Genomic DNA, 13,828 nt, shown 5'->3' on the forward strand with positions numbered 1-13,828 from the left:
TTTTCTTTCCAAGTAATCTTTGTATATATTTTGTTCGTTAAAAATTACATCCCTACTCCTTAAGATTTTACCATCTTCAGGATTCCATAGGCGATACCCAAAGTCTCCTTCTCCATAGCCAATGAAGAAACACTTTTTGGACTTTGCATCTAACTTTGATCTTAGGCTTCTATCTATGTGCATGAAAGCCTCACACCCAAACACTTTGAGAAATGCATAATTCACCGGTTTACCTGTCCATGCCTCTTCTGGAACCCCCCCATTCAATGCCGTTGAGGGTGACCGATTGATTAAGTACACAGACGTACTTACAGCTTCCGCCTAAAGCTCAAGCGGTAGGCCTGCATGTAGCTGCATGCTTCGTGCTCGTTCCATGATTGTCCTGTTCATCCTTTCCGAAATCCCATTTTGTTGAGGTGTCCTTGGGGTTGTCCTTTGCCTCCGAATGCCATTGCTAGCACAAAAGCTTTCAAAAGCTTGGCTGCAATATTCGCCTCCATTGTCGGATCTGAGGCATTTAACCTTGGTACCTGTTTCATTCTCCACAAAGGCTTTCCACCTTTGAAATATGGAAAATACATTGGATTTATTCTTCATGACATAAACCCATGTTTTTCTAGTCGCATCGTCTATGAATGTTACATAGTACAATGAGCCACCAAGTGATGGTGTACTTGAAGGACCCCAAACATCAGAATGAACCAACTCAAGTTTTTTATTTTTTCTTTCATTTCCTGATTTTTGAAATTTTACCCTCTTTTGTTTACCATAAACACAATCTTCACAGAACTCTAAGTCCACTTCTTTCAAACTTGGTAGAAGCTTCTTTGTTTGAAGGATTTGCATTCCTTTGGCACTCATATGCCCAAGTCGGTAGTGCCACACCGCACTGTCAACTTCTGTAGTTGCTGCACAAGCTGAAGGTTACGTGCTAACAGTACACAAGTAAAGTGTAACGACTTTTTCACCCTTGGCAACCACCAAAGATCCCTTTGAGATCTTCCACCGTTTGTTTCCGAATGCAATGTTGTGACCTTCATCGTCCAATTGTCCTGTAGAGATCAAATTTTTGCGAAGAGAAGGAACATGCCTAACATCTTTAAGCTTCCATTCATTTCCGTTAGCAGTTTTGACAGAAACTGCACCTTTGCCGACAATCTCACAAGCTTCATCATCTCCCAAGTATACATACCCAAAATTACCTTTGGTGTAGTCTTGGAAATGTTGCTTGTGTGGTGTCGCATGGAATGAAGCCCCGGAATCTACTATCCAGGAATTAGACACATTGTCTAATGAGAGAATTAGAGCATCTTGCTCTACTTTACCTGCCACATTGGCCTCCGATGTTGGCTTGCTGTCTTGAGACTCTATCTCCTTCTTCTTCTTGGACCAGCAATCCTTCTTGACGTGGCCCTTCTTGCCGCAGTTCCAACATTCAAGAAATGACTTTGTGCGTGACTTGCTCCGCCTTGAGCGATCACGACCCTTTTGGTTTTTGAACCTCTCCTTAAGCCTTCCTCTTGTTTCCACTGATAGTGCAGCACTTAATGATTCTCCTGTGCTTCTCCTTCGCATTTCCTCGCTTAGGAGAACACCCACAACATCATCAAACTTAAGAGTATTTGTGCCAGAGATAGAATTACTTACAGCCATCACAAGGGTGTCCCAACTATCCGGTAGAGATGATAGTATAAGGAGAGCTCTCACTTCGTCTTCGAAATTGATTTTCACTAATCGAAGTTGACTTATGTTTGTGTTAAAGTCATTTAGGTGTTCTGCAACTGAACCATTCTCTGCCATCTTTAGATTGAACAAGCGCTTCATAAGAAATACCTTATTGGATGCCGATGGTTTCTCGTAGAAGTCATCAAGTGACCTCATCAAGTCCTCCGTGGTCTTCATCTCCGAAACATTGAAGGCCACCGTTGACGCCAAGCTTAACCGGATTGTTCCCAGTGCCTTTCGATCAAGGACACTATGAAATGTGTGTAGAAATGGCCTCCTTTTATAGGCCAAAAGGGCTGCCCTCTCTTATGAGAGACAGCCATGTGTAGCCGCCCTTGTGCGAATAAGTCCAAATCGGACCCTCCAATCCGCCCATGTGTGGCCGCCCTTGAGAAGACAAGTCCGCTTTTGAATTCGGCCACCGGCCACAGGCCATTGACTTCCGACCACCGGCCATCGGCCATTGACTACCGGCCACCGGCCAACCGACCGGTTGTTTTCCGACCACTTTCCGGCCGCCGTCCGGCCATAATATTCCGGCGAAAAAAAAATATTCCGACGAAAAAAAAAGTCTCGGGGGGCGGAGAAAGTTGCCCCTGATTCTTGTCCGTGAAAATTTTGGTTTCCGGTGAGTGATTTTCCTTCACGCACGATGGCTTCTCCTCATAATGGGGGCCTTACAAATGTGCGCTTTTACCACAGAAAATTACAAGGGTAAATCAGGCTCCATACTTAACATGATATGCAATGATTTTTATATGGATCATCATGGATATGAGCTTGCAATATAGCTTTTGTAAGTGTTTTGGGATCTTAGGTTTTAACGTGCTTCTTAAGCTTAGGAGTTAGCCCACGGATGAACCCACACACCTAGTGGAAGGCGTCTAGACCCTCCATCTTGAGGATACCTATAATGCGAGATATACTCAAGCAGTGCCTTATGCTTACGCATAGAACACTTATCCCATGTAGTCCAATTTCTGTCCTTCTCATTAGTTGGTAGAAATTCCTTTCTAAAGAAGTCCAATAATGCAACACAATGCCCTTCTTCGTGAGTGACATCATCCACCATTTATAGGCTTTACCTTCTAGTGTTAAACCAGTTTGCAATACCTTGATTGCATCCAGAGTTCGACGCAAATAATAAATACCATCCCATTCATGTAGAAAGATATTTACCGCATCCTTGTTCTGCTCTACCTCCTCCCAACGAAAGGTTGGTGGCTTCATGTTTTTCAACAACTTGTCCACCTCTTTCTGAGTGAGAATTGGCAATGAACCCGGAACAAAGCCTTGCTCTAGCATGCCAAGTGCAAAATTTGTAGGCACTGTGCCGAAGAAAACCCCAGGCTACTCACCTGCAAGGCCCTCAGCTTGCTGATGCATATATTGCACTACTAGATCACACAATTTAGTGAAATTCTCATTCAACCATGCAAAATTTGTTTCTGTGACAAATATGCGTGATTGTAATGCCTTGAATTCTTGTAAATCAAGCAAGTCGTTGATTTGTTATTGATTTTAAGTTTGATTAGAATGTCCTTTGAGATGTCAAATTTGGAGCTTTCTCATCATTATAGGTTGATGGAAGTATTGCTTTGTGTAAGACAAAGTGCACCGAGACATTGTTGCATAGATTCAACCTTGGAGATTGCAAGCGTATTGCTATTCTATGACGGCACATTTTAAGCTTCGTCTCCATCAAGTTGGAGATTGCTTTGATATCACTCTTTATTAGTAGGCTGTTGGTTGCCTAATAGTTCTCTCACTTGTATGAATGCTAGATTAGCGATGCCTTGGGATAACTGGTTTGGTAAGAGAGATCTTCTTCTTGGTACCTTCCCATGGCCTTTGTAAAGGAGGACAAGTGGATTCGTCCTACCTCTCTTACAATATGGCTTTGTAGGAGATCTGCATCCTACCTTGATGTAGTGGATGTAGATGATTTTGGAGGCACAACATAGGGTGGTTCTTAGTCTCACAGTTTCTATGAGTTGCTACTCTTGGTTTTTACGTTAGATACTTGAAGTCATTTTCATTATCTAGCAATGGACTACGTGGTTTCACTACACTATTATGGGTGTACATTTTGGCAGATTTGTGCAGGCTTCATGTAGCCAGTGGCTTCTATACCACTTTTGATGATCAATTGTATCTTGTATGGGTGTTTTATTCCCATGATGTCATTATATATTGTTCACTACTTTTCTTATATTACCTGTATATCGACCTACCACCAAATTTGATATAATGCAAAGGGTACAAGCCCCACTTTTTTGGGGAGAGAGAGAGAGAGAGAGAGAGAGAGAGAGAGAGAGAGAGAGAGAGGTGCTTTTACCTGTGTTGGTGTGTGTGGTACGTAAGGGAGGACAAGCAAGGAGTTGAGAGGCTAAGACGAGCAAAAGACAATTTGTGGTTGTTGTGTGTGCTCAGAGAGGCATGCACTTATTTTCTTTTTTGGAATTTGTGTGACATTGACAAATGATGTAATTGAAGGCAAGGCACTAAGGGAGGTTCATGCCAATGGTCACTCCAATTTTACAACTTTTAGTATCCAATACATAAAGCACGGCATGAAGCTTTGCTAGCCTCATGTGTCTACTCTCTCTTCCCTCTAGCATTGAGAGTGCTTGTCCATTTGAAAGAGCCGACCTTTGCCATGATGCTTGTTTTATGGTAGAGAGAGCCTATCTTTGTGTGCGATGAAACCCATCAATGAGAATGGATTTCCATAGTCCATTGCTCACCATTCGTATGGGGCAGATGCCCTAGGTTCGTGGTTTGATTCGAAAAAGCTGCGTTGATGACGATTTAGATTTGTGACATTGTCAACGTGAAAGGGTTCGCACATGTAGCTCAAAACTCACAGCAGCGACAAGAAATACAGACGTGGTAGTAAAGATTCCCTGTAGTGTCAAAATGCATAAAAGTAGGACTTTGTATGCAGTATGCTGCTGCGGCCCAACAATCAGGCTTGGTGGTATCCTCCATTCGTTCAAGCTGCCTTCTCATGTGCGCACCCTTTGAGCGAATGCTAGCAACAATTGCATGAGTGACGTGGAAGGCAAGATTCAAGCAGTGAGAAAATGCAAAGCTCCATATGGGGATATGTGCATCAGTGAGTAGACAAAACGGGCAAGTTGAAGGTTAGGTTATGTGCATGTTTTCTGCAATCCACATTGACTTGTAAGTTATGGCACCTGCAGTGTGAGCCTCGCCATCGGTCTTTTGACTTTTTTAATCCAGATGCCATTTTTCTCGAGCATCTAATTACTCTGCTGTTACTGTGGAATCTGGATTCTGGAAACGCGAAGGTCTCTCTTTCTTCTCTCTCTCTCTCTCTCACACACACACACACAGGTATACGAGCTCTTCGTCTCTCCCTCTCTCTCCCTCTGTCCTCTGGTTCAAGTACAGAGTAAAGAGTTACTCGCTCTCCCTAGGGTTTCTGTACGTTCATTCTTTGCCTTTTCTCTCTGCTCGAGCAGGTCGATGATCGTAGAATATCCAGATCTGCAGCTGGGTCCTGAAGATCGCCTTCTTTTTACTCAGAAAGTGCACCAATTTGGGTTGCTCAGTGTTAACGCAGTGGCCCTCCATGGAAGGCCTAGGCCAGGGCTATGAAGCGTTTGTGGAATCTTTGCAGTCTGGCTTTGCCGCCGTCAGTGGTGGCAATAACAGGGATAATGCGGCCCTTAACAATGGCAATGGCAGTGGTAACAACAACAACAACAACAACAACAACAACAACAATAACAACAACAGCACCAACAGCAGTAGCTCAGCGGCAGGGCCTGGCCGCAACGGATTTCCCCCTCACCCCTCTCAATCACAGCTTCATCACTCCAAATATGCAGCCTTTCCCTCTCCCACTAATGCATTCTCTTTGAAAAGAGAACCGTCTCCTTCCCCCTCAGAGTCCTCCATGAGAAGTAGTTCTGTCTCAATGGATGTCACCATGCAAGAGGGAGCAACATCTAGCTTCAGTACAGATGTTAACCTCATGCCTGACATCCCCCCTCGCAACCGTGGCCATCGCAGGGCCCAGTCTGAGATTGCGTTTCGTCTACCTGATGACATATCATTTGATCATGACCCTGGGATGCTGGAAACCCCTACTTTTTCTGATGAAGCAGGGGATGATTTGTTTTCTATGTATATTGATGTGGACAAACTAAATTCGTTCTCTGCAACATCATCATCATCTGGTTTGAAGCTTCAAGCAGACATGTTGGCTCCCTCAGCACATCACATGCGCAGTCTTTCAGTTGATGGGGTGCTGGCAGGCCCTAGTGGAAGCGTGGGTCCAGGTGGGATGGGAGAAGAGATTCGTGAGCGAAGGCCTCGACATCAACACAGCCTTTCTATGGATGGGTCATTCCCTATCAAACACGAGTACATGACTTCAGAGTCTTTAGAGGCAAAAAAAGCAATGGCAGCCAGTAAACTGGCAGAGCTTGCTATGGTCGATCCCAAGCGGGCAAAGAGGTAAGCTCTCTTTCTTTTTGAAGGTTTTACTCCAAGGAAAGTATGTTTACTGTCTGGAGAATTGTACTGTCTTTAACAAGTCTCCTTAATGAAGTTCAACAATAAGCTAGACAGGTTTTGCACTTGCTGAAAGTGTCCAAGAAATGAAGGTGTCATTTTAGTCAAGTTATTCTGTGTTAGGACGGTATTTGATGATTTTTCATAGACCAGTTACTCCGTTTAAATGATACCACTTGCATGGGATAGAAGAAGTGCCATTGTTCAAGGTATCCAAATGGTGTTTCTTGTGGCAGCTCCAAATTCACATAACCTGTGTTGGCTCGCGAGTCAAGTGTTCCTTACCGGCATAAGTCAACTTTTGCTAAATGAGTCTGCTTTTTGCAGAATTCTTGCAAACCGGCAGTCGGCGGCTCGTTCAAAAGAACGCAAAATGCGCTATATTGCAGAGCTGGAACGAAAAGTGCAGACGCTTCAGACTGAAGCTACCACACTTTCTGCACAATTGACTATGCTTCAGGTACGGTCTCTTGCATATGGTTTAGTGCATGTCTGATGTTGGTTGGGTTGTTTTAGCATATTTGTTTTTGACAAATTAGGAAGACAAGAAGGCATTGCTGCTTGTTGGGGGGATTTTCTAGCCTTATTCTGGCTCTCTACATATGCCATGAAAATGTCTTATTTCGGAGTTTTGCTTCTGCCTCTATGATTTTCGTCTACTAATTTCTTGATTTGGAGTGCTTTGGAAGGAAGGGGTATACACACATACATACATATATATATATATATATTCCCTGCTTTAAGTTGTAGAGTTTTGTCTGTAAATCCATACGATATTGAATTGGTTTCTTACCTGCAGCGCTGTTTGAAAAGTCGTAGGAAGTTATTATGTTCATAAAGTATTTGGTGTGACCTTTGTTGGTATAAGTAGTTGTGCAACAAAACAGAGCAATGTTAGAAGTGCGGAAATTAGAGGAAGTTTTGTCTAATTCTTGAGGCCTTGAACTATCTATCTTAGAAGAAAGGATGGCGATACTAGCACAGTTTTCCCGCTGATTGGTGCCCTCCTTATCATCATTCAAGGATATCACAGCAAGGTAGACTTTCATATCATGAAGTTGGGGCATTGCGACGCTCTTTTGGGCATGCCTTGGCACAACAAAAATGATACTAACATCAAATCCGCAACAAAACCATTGCTTTGAACCAGGATGGCAAGATAGCCCTCCTTTGAGTTTGACTTAACCTGGAGTCTGGAATAGTTTTGCTTTGTATTTAGATACTTTTTGGAACACTGTTTGAAAAATTGTTTGGAATACTTTATATTTGTTTTGAACTTATTTTGGTGCCGATTGAGTTTGTTTGATACTGGTATTAATGCTGTCTAAAAAAATGATGCAGACTCTGGTTTGGGGGGCATTTACTTGTATATGCAACCTTGTGAACGACGCAGACTTCAGTGTGGGGAGTGTTAGGTTGTATCTTGATATTTTTAAGTTACGTGACTGCACACATGAATCGGTGTCATTTGTAAAGCTTTTTGTGAAGCATATGAATTGGTGCATCAGTAGTTCCAAATTGGATGAGATTGCTTGGGCATGTGGTCTTAATGCATCGAGACACCTCTTGAAAGGATCAACGCGGTCTGCGTGTGTGCTAATATTGTTACGCTAGAATATCAAGAGCTCCAATGTGGATGAGATAACTGGATGAAAATTTGATTGTGAAACCGTGTAATGTAATGCATGGTAGAGAATGTGCTGTCTAATATAGCGATGGTCATTGGCATGTATGCATAAAGGCAGTCTCTGCTAAAGAATAGGATTGAGTTTTGCAGGTGTAATGGCGGGCAATTACTCTTCTTCATCAAGGGGATACGATTTCCACTGAAGAAGACCTATGTTAAAGTGCTGGAAGTGACTAGACAATGTGGAAACATGAAAACAATTGATGTGGCAGCTGTACGGAAGTCTTGGATTTTGTTCCGCAAAGCGTGGAACTTTACGGACATGCCCAAAAATCGCAGAACAGCCCTTCGGGCATCAAGTTTTCATATCGGATGCGTTGGGAACTCAGCTTTTCATATTTGTTGCTTTTGGGGCTAAGCGTCTTCAAATACAAGCCTTGGGGGCCCTCTCTGGCATTTTGGTGTGCAGAAGTAGAGATAGAGCTCCTCGTCTGTTATACCTTTGTGTGGGCAATACAAAAGAAATACCGAAAGGGGTGCCACGGTGGATAGTTCTTTTGGAAGTGGAACTGCGCCACTCCGTGTTTACCTTGGTCAAACTTTTCTCTCTTTGTTTAGTAATGTTTGGAGTGCTAAAGTCTGTTCTAGTTTTGTCTTTTAAGTTGGCACATGGTGCCCAATTTCGTTGCAAATTGCTCCTCTTTGCTGCTCATGTATCTTTCTCTGGCTGAAGCATTTTGCGGCACACAACATTGGGCTGGAGATCTGGGACCGAGGCCATTGTGGTTGCCACTATGTGTACCATGTTGTTATGCTCTGTAGAACCGTTATGTCATCGATCTCCTCATCAAGGTTGCCTTTGCCTTTTTCCTTTTTCAAAACTCGAATCTTGCCTTGGGAGACTAGGACAACTTCCTTCTCCACTAGAAAATAGCTGCGGTTGTTGAAATCTAACTTTTCCTTTGTTATTTGTAAGAAAATTGATGACGTGGCAATGCAACGTGGACACAGCAGACCGTTGACGTGGCTGACTGTACAGACGTCCGACAAAAGCACTGATTGGTTGTTGTGGCAGATTGTACGGACGCCCGGAAAACGTGTTGATTGGCTGACGTGGCAGTCATTGTCACGGGGACGTGGCAACTGTTAACTATGTCACGAGGACGTGGCAACTGCTAACTTTAGTTGTTGGTTTCTTTCCAAGGGGTTTTGTTTTATTTTTGAGACCCTCTTTCTTGAAGTAGCAAACGGTCGGACATTGCATGGCCAATGTGAATGGTAGTTTCACCCGCAGATGGGTAGTGGTCGGCACTGGAATTCGTATGGTGAGAGGATGACTAGGCTCAGAGCAAGATCATATAGGTCCCCCCATCACACTTTGCAAGTTGGTGGATACTAGGAAGTGAACTCAATAAAGGCCTAAAGTCAAGGTGTGACTACCAACTGAAAGTATCCGACAGTTCGGCCACATTGCATTTTTGGATGCGGTCCCAATGAGGATAGATGGTCAGAAGACCAGTGGGAGCCCAACGGAAGCATCTCCTAAAATTTTGGGAACTGCTATTTTGGGCCGAGAAATGTGTTCGTGTCATTACCTTCGGTATGACTAGGGGAACATTTTATAACTCTGCCACGAAGTCAACTTATGGGCCAGGTTGAGGAGTTATTAGAGAAGGAGCTGATTCAGCCTAGTTCTTCACCCTTTTGCTCCCCAGTGCTCCTAGTGCAGAAGGATGGCTCATGGCGCATGTGTATTGATTACCGTGCGTTGAATAAGAATACCATCAAGAATAGGTTTCCTATTCCTCGAATTGATGATATTCTCGATCGTTTAGAGGGTGCTGCAATTTTCAGCAGGATAGACCTTAAGAGTGGGTACCATCAGATTCGTATAACTTTGTAAGACCAGAGGATGTGCACAAGACTGCGTTTAGAACGACATTTGGTCTTTATGAGTTTCTAGTGATGCCGTTTGGGCTAACAAATGCTCCTGCCACGTTCAACAGAATGATGGACCGGATTTTCCGCTCGCATCAACAGTTTGTTGGAACGTTCTTCGATGACATGATAGTGTATTCGAAGAATGAAGAGGAGCATAGGCGTCACTTGACCATTGTGTTCGAAGAGGTGCATAGTCACAGGTTACTTGTCAATCCTAAGAAAAGTGAATTCTTCCTCAACGAGATCCACTTTCTTGGCCACATAGTCTCAAAGGATGGTGTTAGAATGGATCCCGCAAAGGCCGAAGCTATCAAGACATGGCTAGACTTGAAGACTGTGCACGATGTCAGAAGCTGCTTGGGATTGTGTTCCTACTATATAAGGTTTATCAGAAATTTTGCAGAGATAGCATCGCCTCTTCACGCTTTGCAAAAGAAAGAGGTCACTTTCAGATGGACCCAAAAAGAGATTTCAACTTTTAGTCTCTTAAAGGAAAAGTTGACTTCAGATCCAGTTATTGTTTTGCCAGATCTCAGGAAGTCATTTGTGGTCCAGTGTGACGCGTGTGGCAGTAGCATCGGAGCAGTGCTAATGCAAGATGGACGGGTAGTAGCTTATGAAAGCCGAATTTTGCAAGGGCCAGAGAGGACTATGCAAGTCTATGAGAAAGAGCTCTTGGCCGTGATTCATGCGCTTTCTAGTTGGAAGCACTACCTCTTAGGTGCTGATTTTGTTGTCCAAACAGATCATTAGACCTTGCGATACTTCTTGACACAATCAAAGTTATCCGAAAAGCATATGCGATGGGCAAACATTCTTTCCATGTTCCACTTCCAGATTATGCATGTGGAAGGCAAGAAGAATGTTATGGCTGATGCGTTATCAAGAAAGCCACAAATTTCAGCTGTGTCAATTCCTTATCATCATGAGTTAGATGACATGAAGGAACAATATACTGCTGATGAAGATTTTCCAAGGATCTTTGATCAGTTACAAGAGGGCAACATCAAGAGCACTACCTCCTCAGAGATGGTTTTATGATGATGCATGGTAGACTCTGTGTCACTAGGCCACTGCGACATAAGGTCATGGAAGAGAGTCATGTCCCACCGTATGCAAGGCATTGTGGCATTGATGCAACAATTAAATTGGTAGAGACATTCTTCTATTGGCCTACCTTGAGGAGAGATGTGGATGCTTTTGTGCGTTCATGCATAATTTGCCAAAAGGTCAAGTTTGACATGCAAAAGGCACCAGGTTTGTTACAACCACTGTCGATTCCGGATAAGCCATGGGAAAGCATTGCTATGGACTTTATCTTTGATCTTCCAAGGACGCCAACAGGGAATGATGGTATATGGACCATTATCTGCAGGTTCAGCAAGCATGCCCATTTTATCCCTGTCAGGAAGAAGATAAAATCTGATCAGATGGCACACTTGTTCATGTACAATGTGTTTTAAGTACCATGGTATGCCACAATCGATTATCAGTGATCGTGATTCTTGCATGACTAGTTTGTTCTGGAGAGGACTGTTTGAGAACATGGGCACTACGCTCAAGTTCTCGTCTTCGTTTCATCCACAAACTGATGGACAGTCAGAAGAGGCTAATTCTACTGTCTTAGATCTGCTGAAATGCTGTGTGTCAGATAATAAGGGCAAGTGGGAACAGTATTTGCCTATGCTTGAGTATGCGTACAATAATACGGTGCATTCGCTACTGGCAAAGCACCTTTTGAGATTGTTGAAGGCGGCAAAAAGGTTCCTCCCATTTTGCACACAAAGGACAAGATCTTTGAGGTAGATCGATATGTTGAGAACATGGATGAGATGTATAAGAAGATTAAAGTTGCCTTGGAGAAGACTCAGGCAAAGCAGAAAAAGGCTGCTGATCGTCACCGTCGTGAATTGCTGTTATCACCTGGTGATTGGGTTCTCTTAAGGTTCAAAAAGGCAAGGTTAAAGAAGATGAAGGGCAAGGAACGGCTGTTTCCTAAGCTCAGCATGCGTTACTATGGGCCTTTTCAAGTGCTTGACAAGATCAGCGATGTGGCTTACATGCTGAAATTGCCTGATGCGTGGAAGATTCATAATGCGTTTCACGTGAGTCTTCTAAGACCCTTCGTGGGTGATGTGCCAGAAGATATGCCAGAAGATATGCCAGATGAGGATCAGCCAGAAGTTGAGGAACTTGATGAGATCCTGGTACCTGAGCAAGTTTTGGCACATAAGGACAGAAAAGTTAAAGGACAAGTTGCAAGACGCTGTTTGATGAAGTTCAAGAACTATCCGCCTATGGATGCAAAGTGGATGGAAGAGCATGAACTGTCAGAGTCACCAAATGTATTGCAGCTTTACCTTGAAGCCTTTGGGTTACAGCCTACTTATGCCCCAACCCAACGTGTGCAAAGGAGGGCTAATGATAGAGCTAGTACATCAAATGTACATATGAATTCGGTGTAATAGATGGAAATGACAAAAGTATGAAGGCCTCATTAAGTTATTTGTATCTATATGTTATGACCTTTCTTGCGGATACATGCGATGATAAAAGAGTGTTAATAGCACAAGATCATCAGTGGGGTGTATTTATGGTATGCAATCGAGGACGTTTGCGATTTCAAGAGGGGGTAATGTCACGGGGACGTGGCAACTGTTAACTATGTCACGAGGACGTGGCAACTGCTAACTTTAGTTGTTGGTTTCTTTCCAAGGGGTTTTGTTTTATTTTTGAGGCCCTCTTCTTGAAGTAGCAAACGGTCGAACATTGCATGGCCAATGTGAACGGTAGTTTCACCTGCAGATGGGTAGCGGTCGGCACTGGAATTCGTATGGTAAGAGGATGACTAGGCTCAGACCAAGATCATATAGGTCCCCCCGTTGCACTTAGCAAGTTGATGGATACTAGGAAGTGAACTCAATAAAGGCCTAAAGTCAAGGTGTGACTACCAACTGAAAGTATCCAACAGTTGGGCCACATTGCATTTTTGGATGCGGTCCCAATGAGGATAGATAATCAGAAGACCAGTGGGAGCCCAACGGAAGCATCTCCTAAAATTTAGGGAAACTGCTATTTTGGGCTGAGAAATGTCTATCCGTCATTACCTTCGGTATGACTAGGGGAACATTTTATAACTCTTCCGCGAAGTTAACTGATGCGTCGGTTGAGATATTTTTAAGCGGCAAACCTGAAACGAGCAAAATGCTTGTAAATGCGCCAAGTGTCGATTTCTCTTGCACTTGCCTCATCAAGAAGAAAGGGCGCTGAATTTTAAGCTGGGAGAGGCCTTCACTTGCATTCTGTCCACATGTTAAGAGCTATGGAGTGCTTCCTTTCCCTCTTATGTACAGTGCGGTGCCAGGAGTGATGCCCTGCACGCTACGCATTGCCCTCTCTCTCCCCTACGAGCAGTATGTTATGCCCCACTAGTGGGCTTTTCATTTGACTAGTGTACAGTTATGTGGGTTCATAAACGATTGCTGAGGCAAGAGCCTCTTGCACAGGTACTGGATTAGCTAGCGGCTAATCCCCCGCAAGTACAGGTGACTTCGGAGAGGTTTCACACCAAAAATCTCGTCCGATTCAAAGGGCAAGTAGCCCTACAGGTGAAGTAAACTCTCAGACTTACAGTGATTGTGATCTTTCAATGCAAGAGGTTATCTTGAAACATCAAGACTTTTGTAAGTCTTTTGGTTTCAAGTGTCAGCCTAAATTACCTTTTTTATATATCGTTTGGAAGTTCCACAAGAACCCTATAAAGCTTAGATTTATAGTTGCTTCTTGTAACACCTCTTTGACCGAGGTTTCCAAATGGCTTAGTTATTGTTTCAAAGCCATTTTACCTACCGTAAATGAATTGTGGAATAATATGGTAAAGGAAGCAGACGTACCTACCGATTCAAGTTGGATTTTAAATGATTTAGTAGGTGTGATTCCTGTTTTAAAGTTTTTGAACTCTTCAAGAAGCCTTAAGGAGAAATCTTCTCC

General features: G+C 43.4%; 1 protein-coding gene across 3 annotated transcripts in view; it reads left to right on the forward strand.

Moving 5' to 3' along the window:
- Window positions 1-4,885: 4,885 nt before the first annotated feature.
- The window catches only part of LOC147452157 (transcription factor RF2a-like), a 53,574-nt gene continuing 44,631 nt past the window's right edge, over window positions 4,886-13,828 (forward strand). The window contains exons 1-3 of one of the 3 annotated variants that reach the window (XM_086517949.1): window positions 4,886-5,039; window positions 5,214-6,213; window positions 6,598-6,730. In XM_086517949.1, the coding sequence (XP_086374075.1) occupies window positions 5,324-6,213; window positions 6,598-6,730 (1,023 nt within the window). In that variant the 5' untranslated portion in view covers window positions 4,886-5,039; window positions 5,214-5,323. Of the gene's footprint in view, window positions 6,214-6,597; window positions 6,731-13,828 lie in introns of all 3 variants that reach the window. The other 2 variants (XM_086517948.1, XM_086517947.1) reach the window with 2 other exon arrangements.

Source organism: Adiantum capillus-veneris, chromosome 8 (genome assembly GCF_014529385.1).
Source record: "Adiantum capillus-veneris isolate H3 chromosome 8, ASM1452938v2, whole genome shotgun sequence".
NCBI lineage: Eukaryota > Viridiplantae > Streptophyta > Polypodiopsida > Polypodiales > Pteridaceae > Adiantum > Adiantum capillus-veneris.